This window comes from Toxorhynchites rutilus, chromosome 3 (assembly GCF_029784135.1).
Source record: "Toxorhynchites rutilus septentrionalis strain SRP chromosome 3, ASM2978413v1, whole genome shotgun sequence".
Classification (NCBI taxonomy): Eukaryota; Metazoa; Arthropoda; class Insecta; order Diptera; family Culicidae; genus Toxorhynchites; species Toxorhynchites rutilus.
The window spans coordinates 39,303,229-39,321,361 of NC_073746.1; the positions used below are offsets into that span (position 1 = coordinate 39,303,229).

General features: G+C 39.5%; 1 protein-coding gene across 1 annotated transcript; it reads right to left on the minus strand.

Annotated features, from left to right (window-relative positions):
- Positions 1-90: 90 nt before the first annotated feature.
- Positions 91-17,169, minus strand: LOC129779286 (alpha-tocopherol transfer protein-like). Its single transcript, XM_055786686.1, has 4 exons — positions 16,522-17,169; positions 684-988; positions 470-623; positions 91-410 (listed from the first exon to the last, which is right to left on the minus strand). The coding sequence occupies exons 1-4, from the start codon at positions 16,952-16,954 to the stop codon at positions 361-363; spliced, it is 942 nt and encodes a 313-aa protein (XP_055642661.1). The 5' UTR covers positions 16,955-17,169; the 3' UTR covers positions 91-360.
- Between the last annotated feature and the right edge of the window lie 964 nt (positions 17,170-18,133).

Genomic DNA, 18,133 nt, shown 5'->3' on the forward strand with positions numbered 1-18,133 from the left:
CATGGGTGTCTTCATGGAAGTTTCCTAACCAGTAAGTTCTTGCTGTAAGGACCGGTAACTTCTTTCACAACAATCAGCGTAAGACGTGTGTAATGTTCCGAATCAACTTAAAATTCATTTCGCATATTTTATTTGCATCATCATATCACATTCGTCATCCGAAGCTTGGAGGGCAACAACAAGAATTAAAATAAATAAATACCACCGATTTGTTTCAACTGTGTGCTTTGAGCACCGCGGGCTTTCCCAGGAGCGATTGCCATGCAGCGCGTCATTATCACAACAATCTCTTGCGTGGCATTGTAGGCGTGTGTATCTCTGTACTGCTCGTGGTTTGTAGGGCGGCTTATTATTCAGATGTTATTTTGACCGTTGAAGGCCGTTTTGCTCGTAGCCATAGGCGTCGAGGGCTGAGAATGAGAACAGGATGAGGTGACGATACGTTCAGCACAAAACAGGTTATACTCACTATCGAAATATTTGTCATAAAGTTGCAAAAAATTTCCAAGCAGATGCCCATCGTACTCGGGTGCTGCCAGCGTTCCTCCATACTTTGGCCACAGGCAGCAGGGGTTGATGAGTCGAGGGGTGAGCGATTCCCAGTCTTTGTTGTGGAAGTGAATCTAGGAAGAGGAAGAATTTTTGCTACGATTCTGAACCTAACTGATTTGATGGACACTTACCTTATCGCGCAGCTCTTTCGTGATGAACGGTTTGAATATGGCAAACAGGATATTAACCAGTTTTGAATTGTTTACAACGTGAACCGACCGCAATCGAAAAGGGCAAGCCTTTTGGATCCACTCGAGAATCATGCGGGCATGCTTGGGGCTATTCTGTGCGATTTGAGACATCGAGAGGCCTTCCGTATCGAAGATGACCTTCACGCCGCACAGCTGCGTTTCCGGATCGAGTAGGGCGCATTCCACCGACATGCGGATCGCCGCGATCAGCTCGATGATCGAAACCTTCGAGGTGTCCCATTTTTCTGAAAAACAATACAATGTTTGTTTTGTTTTTATTGTTTTATTTATCGTTTCCGAGTGAATGTTATTGGATGTTGATGATTCCTTTTTATCACAACGTACTATAACCTTGTTGTCGTAATGACTGCAATTAGTTTTCAGTTACCTGAACTTTTATTTCTGAAATGTACAAAGTTAACCTCCAAATGAACCAGTTTGATGATGGTTCACTTAGAAGTTAATCCTGAGTACGAGGTGTTTGCAACAAATGACTCGACTTTTGAGAATGATAGTATGTAATTCTCGTAGATATATATTAGTTTGATGAGTTTTTGCGCAAATATAATATTTTTGAAATACCACATTCTCTCGCTACCGCTCATTGATTACTATCAGAGTTGAAAAACTTTAACTTTTGCTGACTTTTTTAACCACGATTGAAAGAACAAGTGCTCTAGTATTTTGAAGATAATAGAAAGATGAATAGTTGTGTTCCAAATTGAATGAATAAAAAGAATATTACTAATTATCAAAAAACAATATTTTTTTCCGGTCACACATTCATCGATCGGAATTTAGATGTCTGACTAGAATTTGATGTGCGACAAAATTGATGGACCGATCGATCGTGAGTTCAAAACTCAGGACCCTCATTGACCATCTTTGTGTTGTTACAGAATAACTACGTCCACGCAACAATCATCAGCGATGGAGATCGATCCACGGTCGAAATAAGATCGATTCATCCATACAACTGCTCTGCTCTGCAAGACACATCGGGCTGCTGTTCTATAAATAACTCAACAATGATCATTCAACTGTCTCCGCTGTCCGGTAACTGGATAATGGAAGAACAGAAAGAATACTCTGACGCCTAAATGGCTACTGTGTGAATGTACCATATGTAATGGTATAGAAGGAATACTGGCGAATGGCAACTGTGTAATGTGCTAATTATAGATATATGATAACCATGTGACATGTACACGATTAAAATTCGGCTCTGTTACAGCTAAAATGCTAATGAGCCTTAAATAAATAAATGGGATACAAAAAAATTTATGGACATTCTATAGAAAATTAAATAAAAACGCTGTTGATGGATTTCATGTCAACTCGTCTTAGGACCTCGTCAACTCGCAGCACCATCTCATATAGCAGTGAAACGTTGTTGTCAAAGAATGAAATGTAGGAAATCGTTTAAATTTTCATAAAAAAATGCCAAAACATTTTTAATCAATAATTATACTGAAAAAATATCTTAAGATTTGAAATTCATTTTCTCAAATTTTTAGTCTTTTAACTGCAATAACACAATGTACGTAGGAGAATGAAATGTAGGAAATTATTGAGGTTTTCATTAAAAAAAACATCAAACAAATTTGCATTTAATTTGAAGAGAGTCTCATATTCAATTCATACGGCACCCAATGTCCTATCTTTAAGATCATTCCCATTGCTTCAAAACGATCGGATATGGTTTGCTGAGCTACTCCAAGTGTATCTGTAAGTTCTTGTTGCGTTTGTGACGGATCTTGATCGAGTACAGCCTCCAATTCTTCATCTTCAAACTTTTTGGCGGTCCGGAACGTTCTTCGTCTTCCAAGTCAAAATTACCACTTTTAAACCGTGCAAACCACGTCTGACACGTTCGCTCAGTTGGCGCATGGTTACCATAAACTTCCACCAAAATGCGATGACTTTTCGTAGCTTTTTTCTTCATATTGAAGTAATGAAGTAACACCCCCCGCAAAAACACTCTTGTTGGTACGGAATTCGACATATTCGAAGTGGCAAAAACTATGCTTTACGCTTCTACTTTTTGACATATACTGAAAAAGACAGTAGCTTTCCAACGAATGTCTGGGAATTTGATTCACTGGAATAACAATCAAGTTACGCCATTTGTTGTAAAACCGAAGAAACTTACCGGTACACCTAATAGCTGGATATGAATAGCTCTTATGATTTTCAAAAAGTCACCCATGCATCGGAAGATCGGCGCTTTTACAGGGAAAGAGTTTTTCCAACAACACCTTTTTATTGATATTTTGTAAAAATAACTATTAATATTTAATTCGTAACATTTTTATATATAAATTATCGCGATACACATGTTCTGTATTTTTGTTGTTGTTGGAAACATGTCAAGAACATGTCAAACGCAAGAATTTACACACAGAAATGTTACGAACATAAAACATTATTTTTCCAGTAATATGGAGATTTAAAAAAAATCCAGAGACTATAAAAAATAGATAGTCGATATCTTCGACAAATGTTCATATTTTAATAAGATTTAGAACTTTGTCAAACACATTATATCGCTATTTTGACTTTAAACAAATTTAGAATTAGTAGTATTTTTATCAAAGAAAACACGAAAAAGGTGTCGTTAGGAAAACTTTTTCCCTGTAAAAGTAACCATCTTCCGATGTATGGGTGGCTTGTTGGAAATTGTAAGGGCTATTCACATAATTGTTTTGAGAATTTAAAAAACATAAAGTTCTGAGAAAAATGGATTTCAATTTTTATTATAATTTTATTTTCCGCGTAATTTCTGGTTGAAATATTTTTGGCATATTTTTTTACTGAAAATTACGATTTCCTAATTTCGTTTTTGGCCAGAATTTGGTATATAAAGTAATCTAAAAGAAAGTTGAGCTCATCTAAATGAATTCTTCTGTGTAACAGTGTACCGAATCACAAGCCACCGATCCACTGTTTCCCAAAAAGTGTTACTATAAAAATCAAACCAATTTCTACATAACGCACTTATTTCAATCGTATATGTAAAAATTAGAACACAATACTGCTCGATCTGTTTTTTCAATGTTTAAAACTGACAAAGTTCCAAGATATTCATCGTTCAAAATCTATCAACGTCGTCAACTTGGGAGTGCCAAAGCTGCTGGATTATTTTATAAGTGTCGTTTGAAAAGACCACGCAGCATTGTCTCCTTTTAGACTCTTACACTTCGTCCAACGCTGCTTTGGATTGTTTTCCCTTTACGAATAATAGGATTTATTCAAGACTGAAAAATTGTCATTAAACATGGCGTTAGCCTGACCTTTGGCTCTTGTTGAATAATCAGTGGCCTGCACAACCTTCGACCTGTGCATCTGTAAAAAGTATGTGTATGTATTGCCGCGACTTTATCGATCGGATAGGAGGGATATGATACAGGGATACAACGGAGGAAACATAATTAAACGTTGACATCGTTGTTTCTGAGGAACAGGTATATATGAAGCAGAAGATCAGGATCACGGCTACCTGAGATATCCCGCACGGGGATATCCGATTGTCTGCCTAGTGCCCTCAATGTTCTGGAAAGCTGAGAGCGGGCAGCATGGAACCGGATACACGACCAGACAACATGCTCGATGTCGTGATAGCCATCGCCACAATCACAAAGATTGTTTGCTGCGAGCCCAATGCGATAAAGATGCGCGTTTAGGTTTTAGTGATTGGACATAAGCCGAGATATCATGCGAATGAAATCACGACCTACATTCAATCCATTGAACCAAGCACTCGTTGAGACCTTAGGGATAATCGTGTGTAACCAACGACCGAACTCATCTTCACTCCACATGCGGTGCCAACTTACGAGTGTGTGCTGACGAGGAATGTGAAAAAATTCGTTATAAGCAATTTGCCTTTCAAAAAGTTTGCCTTCTGAAGCGTCCACCTTAGCTAGCGAGTCCGCTTTCTCATTTCCCGGAATCGAGCAATGAGAGGGAACCCATGCTAAGGTATAGTTGTCTTATTCTTGTTAGGAAATAAGATGAGCATTTATCAACTTTCATTGAGCGGATTGCTTTAAGCTGAGACTGTCTGAAAAAATAAAATAATGGTCGATGGGCAATGTTTCAATGATCCCTAGTGCGTATTATATCGCACCCAGTTCAGCGACATACACGGAACAAGGATCTTTGAGTTGGAAAGAGCCGCTGGAATTTTCATTGAAGATGTCGAAGCCAGTGGATGTTTAACCCTATTTCCATTGATTTTGCGATCACAACTGCAGAGGCGTGAGCTGGTGCGTTATCGTGATGAAAAAATCAGTCGAAACTCTGAGGAAATCAAAGGGAATTCCGTTCAAACGAATTCCTAACACAATCTAACAGACCGATCTGGCTAAAACATGGTGTGTATTCTTCCACGAGAGCCTACCATCTAAACATAACCTCGAAACGCATCAGTAGTGCCATCTCTGTAACTTTGCACGGACTTCTCAAACGAACCTCATAGAGGTTTTCATCAAATCATAAGGTGAAAGACACAAACAAGAAGGATACATTGAAGAAGATGGAAGTATAGAATGCTAATTCTCACGGGTCATCTACCCTGCGGATACATTTTGAGGTGATCAAACTTTTTTTTTCTCACAGAAGCTGAATTCTTTTTGTTTCACTACGGGCTGGGTGTTGAGCTGAAAAATGAGGGATTGATTACAAGCTTCATGGGCAATACGAGGGTCACTATTTATATTTCGGAAATAGAAACAAAAACAAATAGTTAGTGCGAATATATTTTTATTGTTTTTCAAAGTACTCGCCACGATTATCGATACACTTTTGCGCTTAAACTAATTTTCAAAGCATTTATTCCAATCGACACGAGCCTTTTTTTTGAGCGATTGTCAAATTATGAGGGATCCAACGTGAACATAATTTTCGCACAACTAAGTGTTCATGTAAAATCGCATATATGCTGGTGGAACTAATGCTTAGGGATGCCTCAATCTCACAATAGGTTACATGACGATCTTGCTTAATCATTTCGAGCACAGCATCGATGTTTTCTGGCACTACAGTCGATTTTGGACGACCTTCACGAAACTCGTCGGACAGCGAACTACGACCACGATTGAATTCACTATACCAGCGATACACAGTGGTTTTTGATGGAGCTTCATCGCCAAAAGTCACTATTAAGTTGATTGACGCACTCTTGTTGTGATAATTCACGTCGAAAGTCGTAAAAAATCATCGCACGAAAATGTTCACGATTCAGTTCCATTTTTTTGCCGAGACCAAACTTTCAACTAAATATAAAATAAACAAATAGCGTCCGTATGACAAAGTGTTCTGAGAACGTATATCGTCAAAAATGTCAAACTTTACGATGGAACCGTCAGATGGACTCACATGACATCAGTGTTGCCAATTCCCGAAATATAAATAGTGACCCTCGTATAACAGAAGATGCCAACTCATGCGCCTTAGCAGCAAAAAAAACCATTGGCGGCGCATCGAGTTTTGGAAAGCTTTACGGTGGTTTAGGCACGGAGCTGGAGTAAAAGCTAAGCTCATTATGGGGGCGATAGATGCGTGATTAACTCGTGATAAAATCACGATAATCACTGTGAAATGCAATAACACTGAATTAGGCGATGGTCTATTTGTTTCTAGCTGTGATTATGTACTTTCTTTTTTGCAAAATAGGCTCATTTGCACGTCTGCATTATGGACCTGCCAGACTAGGGATTGTTAACCGGTTTTACCGGTAATACCGGGTCATTTTGGATTACCGAATAACCGGTAATTTTACAATCAATAACCGATAATTTCGGTAATTTTTATTTTTACTCCATAAATAATATTTGCCTTAATGCCACTTTGAAATATTGCTCGAGAATCAAATAAGATCGGAAAAACACGAACCGGCAGTATTGCGCCGAATCAATGACCTCCGAACTTCTGTTCTAAAATCGCTGCTAGATCGGAAAGCGAAGCACCAGATAAGCTTCAGCAATGAAGAACTGACAGCGATAAAGGAATTAACCCATTCCAGCGTGACGTGACAACGGTTTGACTCACTAAAAACAGTTTTTTTAGCGTTTCCATGTATAAAACACACGATTTCCTAATGGTAAACGATTTTGAAGTGAAATTGAGAAAATTTCCTACAAGAATCTTCAGTTGGAGAATATTTTGCAGTTGAATTCGCTTGTTGCTAGCCCAATACTTTTGTGACGTGACAATACCTGTCTTTTTGCGGAGGCGAACCAGCCCAGGAGGCTGAAAGCCTCTCAAATAAAGAATTAAAAAAAAATCTTTTTGCGGGTTTCGACTTTTGAACATATAACATTAATATATCCGTCTCAAAACATACAAATGAACTTAGTTCTATGATTTGTCAATGAAAGATGGACGTAGATTTTCAAAAAACTCGCAAGAACATGCATTTTGTCGGCACGCATTTCGTGACGTGACAACGCGCTCTGTGCGAATAAACAGTCTCCACGAAGTGTTGTCACGTCACACAATCAATAAGTTGTTTTATATAAGAATTTCACCGTATTGTAGCAAGCGATATACTATTTTTTATGTTTTTTATTACTCCGAATACTTCTTACTTTCCTCTGATATCTCCCCTTCCCCTTCCAAAAGTCCATCCTTTAGGGGAAGGTGGTCCTAACGCAACCGGTGGTCCTGAACCTACCCTCCTTTGTATCTCAGGAACGGTGCTTCGTACTAAATTTTCAATAGTGTCAAATGAAAGGTGTCATAACGCTGACAATTTGATAATATGGTGACTTTTTTCTGGCTCTCTTCATTCTAGCGTTTTAGTGCCAGTTTACGTGTTCATTACTTCAAAAACAGAGAAGAAATATATTCAACCTGTGTGCAAAATGAGTTCTAAAGGGTGTGTCACATCAAATTGCATCACGGAAAAAACGCTGTAGAAATTCGCCCAGTAGACCGATCCTTTTGAAAATTTTAGACAGTAAAATAAAAACTATTAAACAACTTTTGGCATTTTCCATTTTTCATACTTCGAGCCCAAGCCCGTATGCTCGTACCTTCCTCTTTACCCCGTCCATAAGGTTCTGCACAACGTCAGGTTGTAGTTTTTTTTGAACAGAAATCCATTTTCTCTTGAAGTCCGCCTCCGATTTGACAACTTTTGGGTTCTTCCGGAGGGCCTGCTTCATAATCGTCCAATATTACTCTATTGGGCGAAGCTCCGGCGCGTTGGGCGGGTTCATTTCCTTTGGCACGAAGGTGACCCCGTTGGCTTCGTACCACTCCAACACGTCCTTTGAATAGTAGCACGAAGCGAGATCCGGCCAGAAGATGGTCGGGCCCTCGTGCTGCTTCAATAGTGGTAGTAAGCGCTTCTGTAGGCACTCCTTAAGGTAAACCTGCCCGTTTACCGTGCCGGTCATCACGAAGGGGGCGCTCCGCTTTCCGCAAGAGCAGATCGCTTGCCACACCATGTACTTTTTGGCAAACTTGGATAGTTTCTGTATGCGAATCTCCTCCGGAACGCTGAATTTGTCCTCTGCGGAGAAGAACAACAGGCTCGGCAGCTGACGAAAGTCCGCTTTGACGTAGGTTTCGTCGTCCATTACCAGGCAATGCGGCTTCGTCAGCATTTCGGTGTACAGCTTCCGGGCTCGCGTCTGCCCCACCATGTTTTGCCTTTCGTCGCGGTTAGGAGCCTTCTGAACCTTGTATGTACGCAGGCCCTCCCGCTGCTTGGTCCGCTGGATGAATGATCTTGACAAATTCAGCTTATTGGCGACATTCCGGACCGAACTTCTCGGATCACGTCTAAACTGCTTAACTACGCGCTTGTAATCTTTTTCACTGACGGAGCATCCATTTTTGCCGTTCTTCACCTTCCGGTCGATGGTTAGGTTCTCGAAGTATCGTTTTAGTACTCTGCTGACCGTGGATTGGACGATTCCCAGCATCTTACCGATGTCCCGATGTGACAACTCCGGATTCTCGAAATGAGTGCACAGGATTAATTCACTACGCTCTTTTTCGTTCGACGAAGTTTTTCCAAATTTAAGAAAAATTGACAGTGAAGCATGGCCAACGTGATCTATACACTCTTATCTGATTTTAAAGCGAAAGCTGAAGATATAATTCCTAAAAATTAAATTTCTACAGCGTTTTTTCCGTGATGCAATTTGATGTGACACACCCTTTATGTATGTAATACACGATATGTCTTTATTTGGGAAAAGTCGGGGTAGTCCTAAACCGACCTCCAGTTTTTATACCGTGATTGTTTAACACGTTCACTCTGGCGCTTGCCATCAATGGCTAGCACAATCCTGGTTCATCGAGTGGCGCTCCTGCAGGGGGAACGCATTTGATTTTGCTATCAGAAACTTTTGATAAACTCTTTGTATGCATCCGCGCACATACCTGTGCAAGGGCGTTTAAATTTGCGTGTTGAAGATGATTTTGACTTTAACGTTGACTTTGATCGTTGATCTTTGGTCGTTGATCGTTGATGTTTGCGTGTGCATTTGTATGTGCACTTTCTTTGTATAACTTTGTATAACTAAAGTTCATTCCACTCAAACATTATCTCCCTCTCACTTAAATCCTATTTCTCACTATCAAACATTATTCTTTTTTATTCCTCTTCGCACACCCATGGATATATGCCAACATTACCATTCCCAATCGTATTGGGGCATTTTATGCCATTTTTAACGAACCGGAAGTCACCATCCTCGACTTCAAAATTACATTTTCTATCGAACGTCGCGGGCTGCGTTGATTAAGCAGGCATTTGAAGTTGTTTCTGACTTGATCAACTTTGACGATGATGATATTGATTCTGTAGCTGAACAACAGGAGGATAACAATCCACTGGGCGATGGGAAACCTGCAGAACAGTTGAGCATCAAGGAGCATCAAACTTGAACGACAATTGAAACAGTCAAAGGTATCAACGTTCAGCTCAAGCTCAACGTATATAAACGGATTGATGAAAACTCTCGGACAAGAGTTTTCGTACAGAGGGCATAAGAGGTAAATACATGACAATGGTATTCGATACTCTGCTACCCAACATAATTGGATTCTGAACGGGCGTTTTCCTCTTCTGGAAACTTTGTTAATGAGATTCGATCTAAGAAAAAAAGCAAAAACGTGCAAAATGTTTCTTTGTAAACTAATCATTATAAATAAAAGCCGTTTCTACAAGAAAATTTTTTTTTTAAAGTATGTTTTTCCGGTACTTTACCGCTTTTACCGGTAATGAAATTTTCATTACCGAATTACCGGTTATTGAAATTCTAACGGTAATGCAATTCCGATGACAGACCTGAAAATGTGAGATGAACACTAATACTAGAATTTCGGCTTATTATACCGTGTTATAGTTGTAGATATTTAACAGTTTTGAATGAACATTGATTTAAAACACAATTTTGACGTACGACATACAGTCAAAGCTTCGAAAACGAAAGCGTTACGTTGGAGTTTTCGAGCGTTACTATGTTCAGGCCGACTAGACGAAGTGGTTTATTGATCCTTATCCCATGATAGAATTCGCGGTTCCGGTCTGGTAATGCTGTCCTCGATCACACAGACTGAAGTTCCAACGTGTTCAATTAGGCTCATCTAAAGATGAGCCCAAGTCCGCCCCTTTGGACGAGAACATGAGAGGTGCATGAAATGGCCTTCCTGGACACCCTAGAAGCGATATTTGCCCGTATAGTCAGAAATACCAAGGGAGGTGCTTCAATTCCGAACACGCATCGATACTGAATTTTTTATATACAAAATTTGTAAATAATAGGTTAAGTTAGATTAAGGAGGTAATTTTTTTATGATAATTTTTTTAATTAAAAAAAAGACGGGTGGGTAATGTCGGGGACATAACCGGAGTGACGTAGGACTATACAAACGGAACAGCTTTTGTTAAATATATATTTTAAATATATTGTTTTATTTTCTTCTCCTACGTGAATACCTACCTATCTCCCTGAAAAATGGATTAGTTTACTGTTTACTCTTTATGAACATGTTGATGGTTCTGAAAAGAACCTTTGGTGTTGTGTTTTTGTTATCACTCGATATTCCCATCTTGTTCGGTTAAACCTTCCTGTTTAGCTATTGCGTTTGCCACTCGTCACAGCTTTCACAGTTGGAAAATTTCTTCCTATCCAGCTTGTACATGTTGTTCAGTAAATTACATTTAATGCGACGTGCCGGAGAAACACTTTGCCACTCACTGAAACTAATTGTTGCCTTGATGAGCGCCGAACCGAAGCTGCTCTGTTCTTGATGCGGGTTTTCTGATTGTCGTGAGCAGCTTTGCAAGCCAACTCGAGCACTCCGACGGCCGAAACTCTATAATCGCTGCTAGGAATATTGGTGCTCCGGCACCAATCCGTTCGGCCTAGTTACCCTTGCGGAGCAATCAGTGAATGCGACCAACAGGGAACTGGAGACCTGCACGGTTCGAGTGAGACTTTGCCTTTCCCTTAACTTGTCCTCCTTTGTTACGTCCACGATGCCGATGCCGTACAACCACACGGGTTTACGGTTTGAAAGAAAATAAGATATTTTTTTGGGGTCCGCGTGTTTTATACTCTAGCGGTACACACTCACAGAATAGAGACAAATCGGCAGACTCAGCCAGAGTGGCGAGTCCAACGAGACGAACGAATGAGCGTTAAAAGGGAGCGATGGCAAAAAAATACATTCATTACGATTTGTTCGCTCGTTGGATTCACATGCAGGCTAAAAAGGGTCCTTTTCAGGATCACAAAATTATCTTCAATCTAAAGAGTTTATTGTTTTGTTATCACTCGATATCCCCATCTTGTTCGGCTAAACCTTCCTGTTTAGCGATTTGTTGCCACTCGCCACAGCTTTCACAGTTGGAAAATTTCTTCCCATCCAGCTTTGTGACATGTTGTACAGTAAATTACATTCAATGCGACGTGCCGAAGCGCCACTCAGTGTCGCATTGGAGGCGATTTTAACCTGTAATTGAACATTTGCGATGACAGTGGTACAGTGTCGACTTTCAATGTGGGGTCATAATTTGGATCTCTATGTTTACAAAAATGTCCAACTAAATAAGTCGCATTACATGTCCGTCCAATTAGCTAACTGTCGAACTAATTGTAAATTGCTGTACTTTCAATCTGGAAACAATTCAAGAATTGGTGAAAATTGAATAATCAGGAAAGTCCCCAACTATCAATAAGCTCAGAACAACTGCCAAATTCACATACTCATCAGATCCTGGCAAACAAATTATGAAAAAATCAATTTGTGTTTTATTATTATTTTGGATAATGTTTTAGAAAGCATTGAACTGTATTTCGTAAACTCTTTTTTGGAAGGTTTAATGGCCCTGAAAAGCGCCTTGTTTTATGGAATGGTTCCAATTTAGACAACTTAGTACTCGTGGTTTTGAAAAAAAAACCATTTCGAATGCCCTCGATGCCGCCTTGTTCTGGATTTGCCACCAACGCAGTTTGTATAAAGAACAAACTTTTTTCTTCTGCTACCTGATGCCGTTTTGCGATTGCGTTTGCCACTCGCCACTCGCTGCAACTGCCTGTTGTCTTGATGTCCACCGAACCAAATGTGTTCTGTTCCGAATGCGGGTTTTCTTATCGTCGCGAGTAGCTTTGCCAGCTAACTCGATCACTTCGGCAGCCGAAACTAAACACGGTTCGAGCGGGATTTTGCCTTTCCCTTCATTTTTCCTCCTTTACCATGTCCAGACATGGCTGCTTGGGTTGGTTTGTTGATGTGTTGTGATGCGAACCGATGTGGTGTACGGTTTGAATGAGAGTGATCGTTACGGAAGGAAGGAAGGTCTTGAATTATAGAGACTTTAAACTTTTGCAGTTCATTCGTCTCTAGCCTTGAGAAAAGCCCTTTGAAAACTCTACTCTATTCTACTCCAGCGCTACCACCTCCGCCCTCTTGCCTTGAGAAAGGCACTCGATCCCTCGCCGTCCAGCAACGATGTTGTCCAGTCGGTGTCCACACAAAGAATGATCGTTACGGAAGGAAGGAAGGTCTTGAATTATAGAGACTTTAAACTTTTGCAGTTCATTCGTCTCTAGCCTTGAGAAAGGCCCTTTGAAAACTCTACTCTACTCTATTACTCTACTCCAGCGCTACCACCTCCGCCCTCTTGCCTTGAGAAAGGCACTCGGTCCCTCGCCGTCCAGCTCGTCCAGCAACGATGCTGTCCAGTCGGTGTCCACACAAAGAATGATCGTTACGGCAGCGGAGCGGGGATTTTTAAGCTGACTGGCTGGCTCGAGAATTACGCATGTGTGAGACTGCGACCAATGTATCGTTAATTTTTTTCTTTTTCCTTTCCAAGCGTGCTTCATTCTATTTCGCTGCTGCCGCTGGTTGCCCGTTTTGGTCGGTACGATTTGAGGAGCACAAAATGGACCAATCAAAAATGGGCACATAGTGCATTTTGACAACGCTTGATATTTCACAATTATTCAATTATTTATCTCAAGAAAAATGAAATGTTATTCGTTATGATAGATGCGTAGATATATTTCCTATCAATTGATGCAAAAACCTTTGCGATCTATTGAGAAATGCTCGAGTTATAAGCGTTCCAAATCTTGCATTTTTTCCTACTTGTTCAGTGCCTAGATTCCCATTTCACCCCCTATATCTTCCGGTTAGACGTAGTCCTACGTCAAAAAAGTAGATCTTTAACTGTTTAAAAGTCAACCATTTGTTATTCATAATCAATGTTAAAATAATTAATTGGAAGCAATTAGATCTTCATCCTCGAGTGCACCCGTGGCCGAGTGGTTGGCTTCTCACATTATCATGCCGGGTGTTCGGGTTCGATTCCCGTTCTGGCCGGGAGGATTTTTCGTCAAAGAAATTTCCTTCGACCCCCGGCTCAATTGAACCACCCAACTTTGAACTGTGTCTCAGAAGTAATATCAGTAGAGATAATCGACCTTCGTACACCTATCTTCCGCTATGAGAAGCACAAAAATAGAATATAAAAGTCAGCCAATTCAGAAACTGTAATTAACACTTGATCCAACGAAATTGCATGTTTTGTTTAGTTGGGTTAGTAACCATATCTTGTATCCAGCAGGTGTTAACATAATTTACATGTTTTGTGAATAATAGAACTGAAGGTCAGTTCCGTGAAGTTTCGTAAAAATTAGTATGATCAAATTAACGAATTGAAAAAAATACGACAGTTAATCATGTCAATCTTATGGATTATTGAAATTTGTTGAAAATTTCGTTAATATGAAGAGCTATTATGCTTAGTTATATTAGCTACTACTTACCACCAATTCCAATTACTTTATTGGCTAATGAAATCAGTTTAAAGGAACTATGTGCAAATAGCGCATAACCTAACATAACCTACGACGTTATTGCAACAACACTTAAAATAAATGCGAAAATAGGCAAACTTTTCTACAGTATTACTTTGATAAAAGAACATACATTGAGATGTAGGAAAAAAAACCCTTCTGATTAAACCTCCTATAGAAAAAAATGTTACATCAATGATTTTTGAAAACAAACATCAGTTTATTTTTGGTATTTTGCGATTTATCAAAATAAAAATGGGAAAAGTTAGAGAGAAAGCGCATGATTAGTTAACAGAAGCCGACCAACTATAAAACAATTTTAAAGCGCATAGTTTGATGCAGTCAGATTGAAAATCAAGAGCTTCTTCGTTAAAAATTGAATCAAGCCAACGAGTGATGGCTTATCCCCATGGTGAAGGAGCGTCCGGAATTGTGTGCATTACAGTTCACAGACGAAATAAATTGTGCTTAGAGAGCACCTAAGATGCGATCATCATGGTACAATGTCTGTGACCGGAAAAAAACGCGAAGGAAAAAAGAACAACGTTGATAATCGCAGATAAAGATGCGTAATGTCACAACAGCCTAGCCAATGAATAGGGACCAAGGCACGAAACAAACTGAATCAGAGCGGGTTCAGAAGAGGCCAGCGCTAAAAAAATGGGTTTGTCCGGGGCTCTCAACTTCTATAAAAGTGATGACTCAAAGCCCACATTCAGAAAACCGACAACTTGGGTGTTGCAAGATTGTCTAAAGACCACGAAACACCCGGACATTGACCGGACCTTAGTGTTTTTGCGAATTTGTGGCCTCAGATAGGAGTTTTTTTTTTATAAATTCGTTTATTTTTACAGGCTCAATTACATAAGTTTAAAGGAGCCGAAATCTTAAATATATTTTTAAAACTATATATATGAACAATTTTCTTAAATCTATGGTTAGTAATGTGGGAAACCGATTACTCGCGGTGGACTCGAGATTAAAAGAGTGACATATTTTTCTCAGGAAAAGGATGGGGTATAAGGAAATTATTACAATGTTGATAATCACACACACTCAATTCTTAAATCTATTCGTACATCTGTTGTGAATTCAGATAGGAGTTAACATCCGAAAACATCATATCATAAATAAGAAGAAAACAGTATTGAAAATTGAATGGAAGAACGATTCCAGCACCGATACTGAAAAATTCGCTCGATACATGTCAAAATGGTGTAAATTGGTGTAAATGGTTCTGAGGAACCGAGGAACTATCGATTAGATATTAATCTCTCATTTTGGATTTTAAATGTTATCAATTTAGTAATCAATTGATTGAATAATTAACTCTGGTGACATTCTCTATGACGGGTATCAGGAGTTGTTATTGATTATTTTTTGGGATAATTTAAAGAGAAAAATCACGTACAGCGTGCGCACAATAGTGTTCTATAACTATTATACAGTTTTATAATTTTTCAATGTTTTCTAAAACGAATTATTCTTGAATTTAAAACGCATTTTCGACATTTTTATAACGTTATATTCCTGGCAATATTTTGCTTAGTCCGTTTTTGATAATCCACCACCACCGTATTCAAGAAACATAAAATGCTTCGAGAGTCAAGCGAACAAATACCGAGGTATCGGAAGGCAAATATTTCTCGAAAATAAATTTAGATTCTGAATCAGACTTGATGGAATGTTTTGGTCAACGATGAAAAGATGTTCCACGCAGGAACTGCAAGATTATCGTCGCTTGTGGAGGTTCTAATAAGGAATTGTTCCAGAAAACCAAATGGGTATCCTAGCTTCGGGCTTTATGAAGTGTACAACCATACTGTGGTAAACACGAGGGCATTAATCAGCCGCCATTTGGAAGCGTTAAAATCGATTTCATTGAAGATATAATTTCAAAAAAATCCTGGAACAACATCTTCTGTGTTTAAAAACTGTGGGATATTATTCCAAGGGATAGGTGGGAAAAACTTTGAGTCAGGCAACCTAATTGACACACTGTATATTCATTCAGTTTACTTGATCTGTAATGAACGAAAGAAGATTTTTCCATCGAAAAACTGTCAGTATTCGCACTGAGAAAAGAAATACCTGAACATATTTACACTGAATGTTTGAAATCTGTGTGTAAATGAAGTGTTATTCGGTGATAATATTGAAAAAAATACTCCAGCTGCGTTAAGAATTCATCTGATCCTATTCAATGATAGTTTGGAGGATCGTATTTCTAATTTGACATTGTTGCTTCTCGACGCAAAAGTAAACAAATCTTCATCGCACATAATATAAAAGGTCACTAGAATTAAATATCACCCACATGGGCTGAAAGTTCATCGCATGTTCTTTGGACTTTGAAGGTTCCTTTTTTCGCACAATGAGTGCTTTTTTCTGTATCAGAACTCATTCTTCACCGCAAATCGACAGAACCGTTTAAATTGATCAGTACTCACTTCCAACTTCTATCACGCATATAACCGCCCCATCCGCGTCCTTCTCGGGCATAAACCAAACCATCCCCGAGTCGAAGACATGTCGCACCGAGGACGGGTTCGGTGTGTTCTTGTAGTACTCTTCGCCTTTGTCCTTCAGCCGATAGGTGGCTTGAATCATTTGAAATGCCTTCTGCGGATCGTAGCAACATGGCCTCAGGTACTTCACCAGGAATGAATCACTTTCTGTTGGCACATAGAGACCCTTCTCTGCTTTCAGCAGCTCGCGCAGCTGGGCGAGTGATCGTTCCACATTTTCCGGCGTCTCGTTTAGCTCCTGCTCGGCTTTGGCCTTCAATTGGGGGTCGGTGTACTCATCTGCTTGGACGTAGATTTTGAAGTCATTTCCCAAATCGATGTACGGATAGTTTTGCTCATTATGTTTTATCGACATGTTGGAACACAGGGCACCTGCACTTGCACTTACACTTGCTTTCAGGTGTGTAACACACAGAAACAACTTATCTCTTGAACTTGAATATCTAGCGCAAGGAGCTGGAATAATAAGCGAAGCTTTTGCTTCTCTCAGTCGCTGCTAGGGAATTCGAACGCGAGATCGTAAAGAAATAAATAAAACGTGTTCCGATCGGTTCGCTGGCCGGTGGCGGACTGAAACTCGCTGCAATTTAGTCGGTCCGATTTATAGATTAGGTGTGGTGTTAATTTTTGCGTCTCTGATCGTTCTTTCGCTTTGTCCATCCCAGGTTTACCCCCGCTCAATCTGCTGAGCTTATTCGGGATGCTGTTTTGTGTGTGAGTGTTCACCATTCTGTTCATCATTCGGTTGGCCTTGTATAAATTTTCACGTCTTTCAACTGTCTTTTGCAGGTTTTGGGTGTGCTTTCCGCGACGTTATGCCGTTGTTGTTTTCTGGAGAGTCTTTGATCATCGGTAAGCTCCCGCATGAGGATGTTCAGTTGGGACCAAGGGATGGATTTCGAAAGTTGGTAAAATTGAATTCAATCTGAAGATTTTAATTCATATTGTTTCGCTACACAACGGTCATTCGTTCACATTGAAATGTGATTCTAAGTATCTAATGGTTCAGAACGCTATAGTCGACTAGAGCTGATAGTCAAATTTGCATCAATGAGAATGAAATGTTTCCCAGTGAAATCATTGTTAGACTTGTTATTTGTGCATCCCTAATATCGACTGGAAGTTCAACGCCATTGACGCAATTCCCTTATTTTATGGTTCTGGCTTTCGATGTATCAAATACCAATCTCAACAACATTTTTTCAAAAATACAATTAATATCAATAAAAATTTACAATACCTCAGATTTTTTTAATTTTATTATTATTCAGCCCAAGTCACATTAGATTCTTGTTTTGGGTTTCCCATTGGGTCCAGTTCTTCGCATTCGCTTGAAGTGACGATTTATGATCGTTTATAAAAAAAGTTTTGTCTCGATTCGTTCATGATTTCAAGAGCTTTTACTCAATTTATACTCATGGCGATTGGATAAATGTTTGCGGAGTGCTCTTTGACCAATTCATCTGGTTGCATGGTACAAATATAGCATAGGAGGTCTTAAATTTCGCGGGCTGTTGAATATCGTTGGACCATT